This window comes from Cupressus sempervirens, chromosome 5 (genome assembly GCF_028749045.1).
Source record: "Cupressus sempervirens isolate cs-2001-9-10 chromosome 5, ASM2874904v1, whole genome shotgun sequence".
NCBI lineage: Eukaryota > Viridiplantae > Streptophyta > Pinopsida > Cupressales > Cupressaceae > Cupressus > Cupressus sempervirens.
Window position 1 is genome coordinate 67,612,358 of NC_143122.1, and position 15,073 is coordinate 67,627,430.

The window sequence follows — 15,073 nt, forward strand, 5'->3', positions numbered from 1 at the left end:
TCGGTCTTTGCTCTTATTATAGGAGGTTCGCTAGAGGCTTCTCTCAGACAGTAGCTCCCCTCACCGATCTCACACGGAAAAGGGCATTCAGGTGGATGGATGATGCAAAGGCAGTGTTTGATAAGCTCAAGAAAGTGATGAGCACACGCTCGGGTTTGGCACTTCCTGACTTCCCTTGCCCTTTTTTCTTAGAGTGTGATGCTTCAGGGAATGGAATTGGCGCAGTTTTGATGCAGGATAGGCATCCTATAGCTTATGAGAGCCAGAAGCTCAAGGATAGTGAGAGATTGTACTCCACCTATGACAAGGAAATGCTAGCCATTATGCACGCTTTAACCAAGTTTAGACAGTACTTGGTGGGTGACAAATTCACGGTTAAGACGGACCACAATAGCCTACGATATTTCTTAGAAAAAAAGGATTTGAATGAAAGACAGCAAAAGTGGGTCAGCAAGATTCAAGCTTATGATTTTGATATTGAGTATGTTAAGGGTAAGAACAATATAGTTGCTGATGTTCTTTCTAGGAGTCCTTTAGTAGTAGAGTGTTGTGCCATTTCAGAGATATCAGCAGATTGGAAGTACCAGTTATTGGTTGAGTATTACAAGAATACTCAAGCTTGTTAGATCATGGATGAGCAACCCCAAGATAGTAGATACAAGGTAATCGGTGATATGATTTTTTATAAGGATAGTGTAACATATGACTTTTCTAACCTAATTCAAATCAAACTATTTTAATAATTAACTGATTTCATTTCACAAGACATTGATTTCTATTAATTGATAATAACTAAAGGAAAACTCTTTTCAATATATTTTACATAATCAACTGAATTTCCGGAAATGCAAAACAAGATATTTATGTAATGCTAACATTTAACTACTTCTAAATATTCAACTGAAAATAAAGTAACAACTATTCTTAAGTAAATGACTTCTTTATCTTGAAATGAAATGACTATCTATTCATTTAGAGGTTAAAGAACATATATTATAATTGAAGAGATTTCTTTAACTTGTTGTCCAAGTCTTGGCATTGGTGAGAGGAGAAGCATTGACATAGGCTTAACCTCCCAACCGTGGACCATTACTTATCCCCACATATTCTAATTTAATAGAACGACCCTCCCTACCTCGAGATCGGGCTTGGGATGTTCATAAGTCCAGCCATCAGAGTAATCGATTGGGTTGAAGTCCCAACAATTATTCTCCAAAATAACTGAAGCGTCTGGACAATCAACAAAGATCACATGTTCGGCATATCTACCTAATTCTACCCTGGACAAGGATTTCAAATTTGGGTCTACAAACCCGATCTCCACCAACTCGACTTGACAACACCTTACATGACTGGAACATGCATGAGCTAATGTAATATTTAACATGTTTATTTATTAATTCTGATGCCAATCTTATTTTGCAGATTCTCTACACTTGCTCACCATTTTCAGGCTACCAAGCCGGTGATTCTTAGGTGCTATCATATTAAAATCATAGTATTACTTCACACCTTCTTCACCATATACTGGCATCATTGCTTGGTGAACTCCTTGGTGTTCTGATTTTAAGATATCATTTTCCCCATTGTGAGATATAACTGTATGTAATTGTTTCTAAACTGAGATGATTGATTTTTACGTAATTGATAAACTTCCATGGCATGGATTACATCAATATTACATGTTGCAGAATAAATCTATTTATTATCCCATGAATTTGGATGAAACAACAAACATCATGTTATGAATTCGGTGTCACTAATACCATACTACTAAAGGAAAGTAAAAACAGAGGAACTAGCGGTGTAAAGGATATATTATGTTTGCTATGTATAGAACTTAGCATGAAAAAGAACATAAAGAATAATCGGGTTACAGCAGATGCCTTACGTGACTAGCAAATTTTGGAAAAAGCTTGCGCTTGGAAAGAAGACGTCAGATCCTATTTCTGAGACTTGTGGCTAGGTGTGAAGGAGAATGGTTCAGATAGTATAGTAATCGGAATTTGGAGCTTTGTTGTTTGAGAGATATCGGCAGTAATGAGTTCGAAGGCAGAATGGAAAATAAATGAGGTGATACAATTATGAAAAACTATATTATAGAAAAGAGCTTGACTCTATGGCTTCCTTCAGTTACAAGAATCCTTTCGAAAGCCATTCAAATCAATTTAAAAAGATAAAGAAAGATGGAGGGAAAGAATGAAAGAAAAATAGGAAGTTAAAAAGTTATTATTATTTTATTATTATTATTATATGTTCTTATCTACGTTCATGTGTACGTATTAATAAGGTGGCATCATTAGATTATAATTTATAATGTATTGGTGTTATCTTATTTTTATATACATATGTTCGCATTTGAGAATGTAAAATAATAGTTAAATAATAATAATATTTGATAATTCTTTAAAGGTAAGAATTTATGTTTATTTTACATTATTTATTATAATGTTCCTTTTATAGCTCATGCGGTTCCACCATGTAATATGTTGTCAAGTCCTAGTAACCTCGCCAAAATAGTTTTAGGTCAAACTTGTCGATTCTGATGATTGGACTATTCGACCATCCCCTTCCGATGACCCCATTTAGCAATGCTTCCCCTCTCTCTTCATTCTTCTTCCTATAATCATTCAAAACAACATTCTCGCCAAGACATCAATTCAAGATTTTATAAATTGTTAATTCAAAATCATCTAGTGACCATTATAGATTTCATCAGCGTTAGAATAACTAACTCTTTGCACATGTTCATCTTATATACAATGGTTATAATTAAATAACTCACTTTCACATGATCAGGAAGAAATAAATTGTTACAACGGCTAGAATTAACTAACTCACTTCCACATGATTAGGAAGAATTAAATTGATACAACAGCTAGAATTAACTAACTCACTTTCATATGATTAGGAAGAAATAAATTGATACAACAGCTAGAATTAACTAACTCAATTTCACATGATCAGGAAGAAATAAATTGATACAATGGCTATAATTAACTAACCCACTTTCACATGATAAGGAAGAAATAAATTGATACAACGACTATAATTAACTAACTCACTTTCACATGATATTGATTTGTTAAATCAACGGCTAAGTTTAATTTAAAATTTAGGGAAAAAAATTGGGATGTAACAGATAGGATCTACCTCGTGCCTGAGTCTAAGCTCAAGGTAAAAATTATGAATGCCCTTCATGACATGCCATCAGCAGGACACCCAAGTTTTTAAAAAAGCCTATAGATAGGTTAGAGAAAGGTTTTCATTGAAGGGCCTCAAGGACGATGTCCTTTAGCATGTCAAGGAATGCCAAACTTGTCAGCAAAACAAGTCGGAGCACAAGTTTCCAGCCAGATTATTACAGCCTCTTCCTATTCCAGCATAGAAATGAGAGGGTATCTCCATGGACTTTATTACAAGGTTGCCGAGAGTTCAGGGCAAAGATTCCATTTTTGTGGTTGTGGACATATTGATTAAGTTTGCTCATTTCTATGCTATAGCGGCAGACTGGTTGGCCTCTTAGGTAGCCGAGTTGTTTTTTTGAGAGGTTTTTCATCTACATGGCCTACCTCGAACCACTGTGAGTGACAGGGATAGAAAATTTCTTAGCACTTTTTGGCAGGAATTATTCATATTGGCAGTTACGGAATTGACACCCAGTACGAGTTACCACCCACAAACAGACAGGCAAAATGAGATAGTGAATAAATGGGTGGAGGTTTATCTCTGGAACTATGTAGGAGGGCAGCCAAGAGCTTGGGTTAAATGATTATATTTAGGGGAGTATTGCTACAACTTCTATCACATGTCCATCTCTATGGCAATGAGCCACTATCATTCGTAGATCTGGCCTTACAGGACAACAAAGCACCACTAGCTGGAGACTAGATACAGGACCAACACGACATTCTTAGATCTCTTCGGGAGAACATCCTACAGGCTTAGAATCAGTAGGAGATGTATGCTGACTTAGAATCAGTAGGAGATGTATGCTGATCACCACCAGATAGAGCGAAGTTTTGAGTTAGGTGACATGGTTTATCTTCGCCTCCAACCTTATAGGCAGAGCTCCTTGAAGAAGAGTGGATCTGAAAAGCTTCAGCCTAGATTTTATGGTCCCTATTGCATTACTAGGAGGGTTGGTGAGGTTGCTTATGAGTTGGAATTGCCAGATGACAACGGAATCCATAATGTTTTTCACGTATCTTGCCTCAAGAAGGTGATTGGTCAGCATATAGTGCCTATCATTGGATTGCCCCCACTTGATGTGGAAGGGAATCTGGTTTTGGTTCCAGTTGAGGTGATTGAGATCAAAGAGAGGAAGCTGCGTAACCGGTCCATTGGAGAGTATTTAGTTCATTGGAAAGATTTGCCATATGAAGATGCCACTTGGGAGGGTGAATCAATCTTGCAGCATCCGACATGGAGATTGCTTGAGGATAAGCAATCCCGAGAAGGGAGGACTGTAATGTCCCTTCTCCGTGCTAGGCCTTTTTGGCACCTTGTTAGTCTGTCTTTCCATCCGGATAGGCTAACGCCATTAATCTAGAGGATGCCAACCAGTCATAGGAATTTATTTGATTTTTTCTTGGGGAAATATTTAAGTTGGGGAGCCTTTCTATAGTTAAGTCACTTTATTTTATAAAGTGGACTTATAAAGTTACTTTATGACTTAAAGTGATTTTTATAACAAAAGTAACTTAACTGACTAAAAAACAAAAATGGCTTTTATCCCACACTCATATCGAGGTTATAAAAGCAATGAGCTTCCTTGGGATTGGCACCATGAAAATATATCAACTTATCAAAAGATGAATTTGGTTGCTCTTGAGGACGAAACCCCTCGAGACAGTGGAGAAGTTGGACGTAGCCCCAGCATCTCATTAGAAGCTTAGCTCAAATTCAGGTAGGAAATTGGCAAGGTGGAATGTTGTGTTGGCTCCATATTCAGAAGTAAGTTTATTAACAATTTGTGAGTGTTGGTAATAGCTGAAATCGTATGATCTATCTTTAGTACATCGAGATACTTGGGAGTAGTAGTTACATCAACTAGTGGTCAGCGTGAGCAACCGGGAACAAAACTAGGAATGCGTGGTCACCTTGTATCAACCGAGGGCATTGTGGAGGTAAATGTAGACCGGTTAGACAACGTTGGAAGTGTGAATATTAGGTTCATTATTTCAGGCCAAGGCCGTAACTTCCAAGGTCATCAGACACTCCGTTCTTAAGAGGGCACGTGGAGAAGAGTAGTCTGTGGGTTTGAATCCATGACACCTGTGGGAGTATAAAAAGGATCATAGCAACTGGCAACAGCATCAGGTTGTGGGTGCAATAAGGGTCTCAGGAGCAGCTTTTTCAGACGTTGTGTCAACGGTAATAAGTGCCTCACAAGTTTGTCCACTGTATGCAAGAACAATCAGCAACATCTACCGCCAGCATTGGGTTACGTGGGCAGCAAATTCCCTCACGATGAATCCAGGTTCCACCATTAATACTATTTCACATTTCTATTTACACAACAGATTTATCTATAGCTAACACATGATTTTTAATGCATTTTGGGAGCATTTCATGAATACTGAACTATAATGCATTTTGGGAGAATTTCACGAATACTGAACTATCTTTCCGTACTTTTACTTCGTTGGCACCACTCGCTACTTTTTGTTTGCATTTGATCAGTACTTCTATTATTCCATGGGATCGGGTTCTTACATTGTACTAAATATTGCATTATTACTTTGATAATTTTTTTCATATCAAATTTCCCAGGAACCTGAGTTTTGAGCTTGCTTATCACTGTCTCATTGTGTAACATACTATACGCACACATGATAAAGATTAGAATCTTATCATTAACTGACATGCACAAATTGATCTTCCTTGCTCCTAACAAACTCCAATTTCAATTTGAAGGAATAGTGATTTTAGTACCACAAGGTGATTGCTTGAAATCATACAATGTTTCATTCACTTAACATTGAATCATTAGGTTGCTCTTCTTCAAGAAACTTTATACTCAGCAATTTTTTTTGTATTATACTAAAGTTGCATGATTGTCATAGTAAATATTGCAATATTACTTCAATAATTTTTTTCATATCAAATGCCCCAGAAAGCTGAGTGTTGAGCTTGCCGATCATTGTCTCATTGTGTAACATACTATACGCACACATGACAAAGATTAGAATCTTATCATTAATTGACATGCACAAAATGATCTTCCTTGCTCCTGACAAACCTCAATTTCAATTTGAAGCAATAGCAATTTTGGTACCACAAGTTGATTGCTTGAAACCATACAGTGTTTTATTCTCTTAACACTAAGTCATGGTTGCTCTTCTTCAAGAATCTTTATACATTGCGAGAAATTTAGATTTTTAATATATAATGTATATCTAGGTTTAGCATGAGGCAACAACAATGAATCTAATGGAATAACAACTTGTTTTTATAGATTGAACATGAACTGGACCAAATACATCCAAATGAACAATCTCTTAGTTTTGGAATTCCTTGAAAAGAAATGCTCTACTCTATTTACCAAACACATAATGTTCACAAAAGTCAAAACTCTTATTAGAATTAAAAGAAAATCGTCAACCAACTTTTTAGTATTTACTTATTAGAATCCTATGCCCTTTTTCACTAGTGCGGCCTAAATGTTGGTGGCAAAAGAGGAGACATTCAGCCTAAACAATGGGCCAACATGTCCTTAAGCTACTAGTAGAATATCAAGAGTATTTACCTTCTTACCAAATTTTGATGTGACTTAATGAATATCATATGAATTCTCGACACTCAGTTTTGAAGGAAAAACAAAATTTCAGCTAATCCAAGAATATTCAGAACAGGAGTGTTTTCACCCTTCCATCATTGAAACACAAGTGTACCTAGGATTGCAAGGTTAATATCACCATCCTAATGCTAGGAGAGCTACATGTCTTGTTGAAGCTTTGTGGAAGGTCCAACTATTTCTGGAAAAATCTATCTGTGAGCACTAAATGAGAATAACTCATATTTTTCTGTAGTTTTTACCTGCAAAGAGTTTGTTTGAGCTGTCTTGGTTGCATTTGTATGGTGTTGAAACACTCACAGTCGGTTACTTATTTCAGTCATTCTCTCACATTCAAGCACTCCAACGACTACTTTTGACAAGCTAGATCAAGATTGTCCTTATCTTTTGTGAATAACCATGTTCCATGAGGATCCACAAATAATTGTGCTTCAGCAGGGTACAATCAGCAAGTATGGATGGGCCCTGTCAACATTGAATTCTTTCCTCTTTACTTCCAGCTGCAATGTGATGATCCATTCCCACCCATGCTTTCTCTACATAAACACCTATGTTGTTTTGAGTGTTTGTCCATAACAGGCCTTTATCATAGTTCCCTATGTTGTTACCATGGTTGCCTTCTCAGCTTGTAAAAAATGGCAGCAAATCTTTTCAACTTGTAAATAGTTTTGTGTGGCTTGTTATGTTTCCTTTTAGTACCAGTTGTAAATAAGTTTTTGTTTCTGTGATTGTGTTAACTTGTTGTTTCATTAGGATAACTGTTTGTTCAGGTGACTATGATAATCTTGGCTCCATGCCTATTGATAAGATGACAGTCTCCTCAATGAGGTAGAGAGCCGTCTTTTTGTACCCATATGGAAAATTTCTATGTGGAGTAATATTTCAAATCAAATTTAAGCCATTTATAATCTAGTGCATGATTGCAGTATTGTTGTCTCCCATGTTCTCGACTGTCAAAAGTTGGCAATTTTGATCAGTCCCAAAAGTATGATGGGGACCCACATATTCATCAATGAGGCAGATGTTATTTTGAAAGCATGTATTTTCAGTAGCAGGACAGCTTGGATTAGCCTATAGTAGCCAAATCCACATATACCACTTTATTCCCTTAGGTTTATGAATATATACATTTGTGTACATGTCTTTTTTGTGGCATCCATACTTCTGTATTTGTATTCTCTTTTTTCTCTAATGCATGGTTAGCATTTATTGTGAAGGTGGTTTAATCATCTAAACCCAGAAATAAAGAAAGAGGCATGGTCACAAGAAGAAGAGTTGGCTCTCATTCGTGCTCATCAAGTGTATGGTAACAAGTGGGCTGAAATAGCGAAGTATATACCTGGAAGGTATGTATTAATTTATTTTTATATGATGTATGTGAGAGCTTGTTACCTTTTTTATGGGATGCGTCTAAATTTCAGGTCCAAATGTTCTAAACTGTTATTAACATGAATATATATATCATTGATTAGAAAGTTTTTGACATTGGCTCGAAGTTAGACTGCTTTCTTTGTTGTATTTGATGCCTACGTAATTTTTGCAAAGCATGCATTTTTGTTGAATTACGTTTTTGAATTCTTATCATTCTTTAGAGAAATTATTGAGGCTATTGACATTTATTTATTGGTTGAAGCAACTAAACCTCAATGATGATTGTATTGAATTAAAGGAATTGCAGCATATACTGTTGGATTAGATTGTAGCATATATTATGATTCAACTTAAGTATTTTCCTACAAACATGATGAAAAAATAAAATAAATAGATGATAACAGGGACATTTTAGTCAAAGCTAAAATGACTACGTAACATGGGGATATGTTCCCAGCCAAAATAGGGAATCCCCCCAGCAGGAACTTTTGGGGACACAAGGATGGGTCAAAAATGTTCATGTGCAGCCTCCATTAAAAATAAATAATCCCAGAGTTATTTATGGAAGTTGCAGGAATGGTAGGGGATGGCGAGCTGCCCCCTAGAGCACTACATCTTTACTTCAGTTTTTATTTATTAAAAATGTCAAAGCAGCACAGATAAGGGTGTAGCATTAAACATTCAATACCAATGAAATAGCTCATTTGTGTCATTTTGCAAATTGTGAAGAGAAGAAAAAAGAAGAGTGAATGAATGATTAAGGGTAGTGACAGGCTCCAATTTCGATGCAGTGTTAGGAGATGCTGATTAGGAACAGCTAAATATTTCTAAATTTTTGTTATTCTATTGTTGAAACTTGCAACCTTTGGACATTTTGTTGTATTTGTCAGTGAATACAATCAAATAATTTTATCTATCTGTCAATTTAACTCCAATATTGTGTGTTAGGTCTGTGATGTATATGATGATTGCCTTATCAATGCTATTATTTGAACTTTGCTTTAAACTTTGATTTTTTAATAGCCAAACCTTGCTGTCTTCATCCCTTAAATTCCCCCCTACCCCCATTCCAGCTGTCCCTCTTTGCGAAGGGTGGCATAGCAAATGATGATTTTTCAGCCACTGAGCTGCAATTGTTTGAGGAATGATCTCAGAGTTTGTTAGTTGACTCATGGGAATGGTGGTTTGAAACAAATAGCAATAATGACATGCTAATTTCATGTATAAGTGAATTAATGGAATAATGTGGGGTTTATTTCCATGTCAACCTTGTCACAGAAATGAAAGCTGAGAAGCTATTTCAGAGTCTTTAGAAGACGAAAACTAGCTGAATGAGACAGCGATGGCCAATCAACAGGGGTAAAAGTAATTCTATCAACCAAAAACTAGCTAAGGTTTTCAAGCAATAAAGCAAAGAAGGGAATGAAGTTAGTGCCTTGTTGACACCCATTTTCAACCCCCTTCAAAATAGGACCAGGTAAAATGAATCTCAACAAAGCTTCAAAGTGGTAAAGTTATTGGATAATAATAAGTAAACTATCTATAAACAAGAGTCTAATTAAGTGATATTCAAAGGTTGGTAGGCTTTTAGGGGATTAACTTTTGTAATAAAAAGATATTGAGTCCATTTCTCATCATTTAGGCCCATCAGCACAGGCTGAGATTTATGTAAAAGGTAAAATTTTTAGTGATGTATGTAAAAGATAGGGCATGATAGATATTTATGTGGAGTTGTTTAAGGTAGTTTTGTGTGAACTACAAGGGTGCTCTTTGTGAGGCTTAACATAATGTCTTGATACCTTTGTCTAATTCTTTTGAAGCATTAGATGTCCCATAGCATTAAAGGTGACAAATTGCAATTCCTTTTGTTTAAATTAGGGATGACAAAAAACCCTAAATAGCAGATTCATTCCTTGCAAGCCCAAATGTAGGTTTGATTAGAGCTTGTTTCAGATTTTGGGGAATTCTAAACAAGTGTTTTTCTGGAGGCATGACTTTTCTTTGGTGAGTTTGATGAAATTCAAAATACCCTCGTTGAAATTGTCATTTAAATTTTTTGTTGCTACTAGGCCTTTTGCACAAAATTGGAATAGGACTTAGATTACTTGAAGAGAGTAAGGATGGCTACTAACCTTTACTAGGATTTGAATCTCAAGTTATTTATTGAAGACTATATGATTTTTAATAATTATTTTGCTAGATCAACCTTTTAGAAAAAATCCGTATAATTCCTGTTTTGATCGTAATCCAAAAATGTGCTAAAAAAGTTTTAAAAAGGTTTTAGTTTTGAACAATGAAAATTGAAGTTGCATCAATGATGTTTCTGACATTTGGCATTGATCAATGATGAAGTATCATAACATTAAATGGTTTAGTTATGCATGTTTGTTTAATTTTTTTTTGTGAATACACACACACACACACATACATGTACCTACATGCATCTACCCCCACCCCCACTCTTCCCCCCCAAGAAAAATCATGTACCACGAATTGGGTTCTTGTATGTGCATTGCATCCAGATTCAAACTAGTAACTTACAACTATAATATTATGAATTGAAAATATATAGTGAAATCTTATGATGAATTGAATATGTAATGTAACTTAGCATTGTGTATCTTTTCAATATGTTTATTTGAATGATTATAACTTCACCAATAAATAGAAGGGCACTTTATAAAAGACCCAATCATTAGATTTGTACTGAAAATTATCAATTGTCAAACCAAAGTATTCCATCAAACACAAGTCACACCATTCCATGCATGATATTTGGTGTTTCAAACTTGATTCTTGATTTTGGGATATATTTTATGATATTTGTATGTTTTTTGTATGGATGTAGCCACACCCTCAATTTTTGTTTGTTTGTTTTTGAACTGGCATCCGGTACTCACATGGCTGTATCCTCATTTTTAGGATTTTTGTTTGGAAATTGCTAGAACATATCCACCCTAAAAAAACATTGGTTGTAACAACATTCTTCTATAACCATTTACCCGTGCTTCTACCAACTACTCATGTTTAAATATAAAAGATATAGTTGTTGGGAAACTCCATTAGAGGTACATGGGCCATGTACCCAAAACGTTTTTTTGGTCAATAATCCCCAAAAATTTTGTTGATTACATTTACATGTATCCTACTTTCATTAGCGTCCTTGACCTCATGCCAACACAAACACCCCAATATCTCTTGGTAACTATGTTGAAAACCTAAGTTGCAGAATTTTTTTTTTACATTTTTGGGTATGGATGCATTTGGAGACGTGTACGTGTGTGTGTGTGTGTGTGTAATATTAATATATATGCAAAGAATTTAAGAAACTTATAAATACAAGAAACTTAGAAATATACAAACATACATCATTGGATAGTATCATAATATATATGATACGTAACTTCACCATTGATCAAGAGTCAAGATATTTCATATGCCATTTAAATAGTTCAAACTACAAATTAAAACTTCATAGGCACAAATATTCATGTTCTAGACTCCATTTCCAAACTACAAATAAAAACAGAGTTTATGATTCAATGTCATTGTTAACTAATCAGAATCATAAGGATTCTCAAAAAAGTCTGCATGCTCCTCATCTCCATCCACTGCAAGGTTGATATCATTTGAACCAAGATAGGTTCCACTTGTGCTAGATGCAAACAAAATGAGAATTGTAAACCCAACTGCAAACAAAATGGAGATTAAATGATTGAAAGGCCTCTATTAAGGCTGTTTTAGGGTTTGGAATAAAAAAATATAATAAAATGTGCAAAGAAGCACATGTCTTAAATGGTTTTTAACCAGTGTTACCCCAGTGCGGCGGTGCGGGGGGACGTCGGGACGAATTTCGGGTGCGGGAAAAAAAAGCCTCAATTTGGGGACGGCAGGGGTGCGGCGGCGGGGGAGCGGAGGGGGGGTTCAGGGGAGGGGGGGAGGAGAGGGAGTGGGGGGAGGGGGTTGCATAGTATATATATAATATTATTAATATATATGATTGAAAATGCTAATTATGAAATGATACTTCAATATATTATATAACAATGTAACATTAACAGATCAAATATAGTTGACTACAATGAATAGAGAAAATTAAAATGTGATTCACAAACCATAAGTTCAAACTTGAAACTTGAAATTTCATAACCATTACTATTACTAATGACCATTTGACAAATTAACTTAGTTCAAGATGCAAGATTCAAAATTCATTGTTCAAATATGATTTTATGAATATCATATATCATAAAGATGCTCATGATGACAATGAGCTGAATAGCATGAAACAGTGAAATAATAATAATGTATCATAGCCATATCAAAGTGAGTATAATCAACAAAATGACAAAATGCCAATAATGAGAATGGATGATTCTCAAGTGCTCTCTAATCATCCCCTATGCCAAAGTCCTCATCACTGGAACTACTAGACTCCTCCTGGGTAAGATCCTGATCCTCTAAAGGAACACCAACTACCCCTACATTGGCTTCTGCATCGGCATCCTCATCAATCTGAGCTGGATCCTCTGGCTCCACATCCCATCGTGCTGCAGGGCTCTCTTTGTACTCGCGTGTCTTGCAATCTTTGAGCCGCAAGTGACCATGTACAGCAACCAGCTTCTCTGCTCTCTTAGAGGTAAGTCTATCCCTCTTAACAGAGTGAATGAAGCTATAGGTGGACCAATTCCTCTCTGCAGCTGAGGAGCTAGACACCTGGGATAACAAAGTTGAAAGTTACAATTTACAAGTTACAAACAAATGTTCATACAATTTGTAACAAATGATAAATGGTAAATCGATGATTAATAATTATTGAATCAATGAATCATAAATTAAAATCAGCAAGGTAAAACTCTTCAAGTTAAGATTGTAAAGGGCTGGAATTAGTTATTAGTATTACAAACCTGAGAAAGCAGTCGAATGGCTAGTGAGGTGATCTTTAACTTTTGTGACCCATGACATTTCCACCACAAAATGGGATTCTTTTGTGCCATGGTTTTGAAATTCACCTTTGCAATATTCGAGTATCCTACAAGTTATAAGTTTTAAAGTTTACAACATAATATTAAAATTATAAATAACTTAAATAAAGTTATAACTTATAAGTAACAATTAATTATTAAAAGAACTTATAATTATAAAGAGTTTAGAGCACTGAATCAAGATTTAAGGATTACCTGAAAGACTAGCAAATTCGGACCACTCGGTACGGATCTCACTAGCAGTCTCAGTATCATACATTTTGGCAATGCATCGAAAGAACCCATTCTTCACCTCATCATCTTGAAGTGGTGTGACTCTACCAGGCCTAGGTATGTACCACTTCGGGTTCAATGCATAGGCAGCCATGTGCAAAGGAGTGTTCAACTTCTCCCACCTGCGGTGAATGATAGGCTCAATGTGCTTCGTATAGAATGCTAGAGTGGGGTCTCTCTCATGCACAACAGCCCTCATCTGCCCAAGCATGGAATCAATGCACTCATAAACCTCTCCAAGGCTAGGTGAATCTGCATCTCCATATTTGATCACCTGAAACACTGGAGTAATGATGGAGACTATGTATTTTGCATCACTCCAAAACTGATCACTCTTCACTGTCTCCTTTACCCTCTTCCCCTGCTCTGTTTTGGACTCAAGCCATTGATTCCATTCTTGTGTCATAACCATGAGTTGCAATGGCTCTTGCAACTCAATCATTCTCTCCAAGAGAATATAATATGATGCATACCTGGTCTCAACTGGTTTCAGGAATTGCTTCTTTGCGAAGCTTCTGAAAAGTGCATGTGATGTATGGTGATTGCAGATAAACATCTGCACCTCTCTCCCATCATTAACCACCTTTCTAATCCACTCTATTTTCCCCATGTCTTTGAGTGCATTGTTCATGGCATGCACACAACATGGAGTCCACCAAATATGCCTATAAGCTGCCTCAACAAGCCTCCCTGCAGCTTTGCACACATGTGCTGCATCTGTCACAACTTGGACCACATTTTGTGGTCCAACCTCCTCAATGGCTTCCCTAAGCACATGAAATTGAAAATCAGCATCTTTACGATGCCCTGAACAATCAACTGCCTTCAAAAAATATGGGCCCTCCATGCATGTAACCATAATGTTGATGAGTGGACGATAACTAATGTCTGTCCACCCATCCATGATAATGCTGCAACCTGAGTCCATCCAACATGCTTTCATTTGCTCCATCAAGATCCCAACCTTGTCATAGGCTCTATCCAACACTGTAGTCCTCAGCTTGTGGTCACCTGGTGGCACATATGATGGCTCTCCCTCATTCACTACCATGGTAATCATCCTCACAAAATAGGGAGATTGAGCCACATGTGTAGAGATGCCATTGGCAAAGAAGAAATCACCAACAGCATCATCTAACCGATCCCTTGCATGCATGTTAAATAAATGAGCAATGGGGTTACTATCAGTACCACTTGAAGTTGCTTTTCGTTTCCCCCTATTGCTGTCCCCAGCTGAACTGTGTGTAGGTGAGGAGAATGATGGTGTAGGTGACATAGTCCCTGCTCTCTGATGCAAGATACGAGTAGATGTATCTCGCTGCCCCTGTAACTGCTGTATATGTTGTACCTGTTGCCTAGCAGACAAAGATCTAGGCACTGGAACAACACTATCATCAGGAATGCCCCATAGTTTATTTACTTCAATTTTGTATCTGACATTCTCAGGATTTGATAAGAACATGCATGGGTTCACACCATAGCCACTCCAAAAAAGAAGGTGTGAATTAACTCTTGTAATGCTGCCAAACCATTCTGCTCCACATATATTGCACTTCCATTTGCGTGTGCCACCCCCTGAAGGTGTAGGGCGTGTAATTTTTGTAGCAAACTGTTTAAGAGGGGACTTTGGGTCATAAGGACCCCT

At 36.5% G+C, this 15,073-nt stretch overlaps 1 protein-coding gene across 6 annotated transcripts in view; it reads left to right on the top strand.

Moving 5' to 3' along the window:
* LOC149554581 (uncharacterized) overlaps positions 1 to 15,073 on the top strand; it is an 88,477-nt gene that overhangs the window by 37,551 nt on the left and 35,853 nt on the right. For all 6 annotated transcript variants that reach the window (XR_016364387.1, XR_016364388.1, XM_089828635.1 and 3 more), the window contains one exon: positions 8,017 to 8,145. Coding sequence is in view for 4 of the 6 variants with exons in the window: in XM_089828635.1 (XP_089684761.1) it covers positions 8,017 to 8,145 (129 nt within the window). In the remaining 2 variants the exon portion in view is untranslated. The remainder of the gene's footprint in view (positions 1 to 8,016; positions 8,146 to 15,073) is intronic.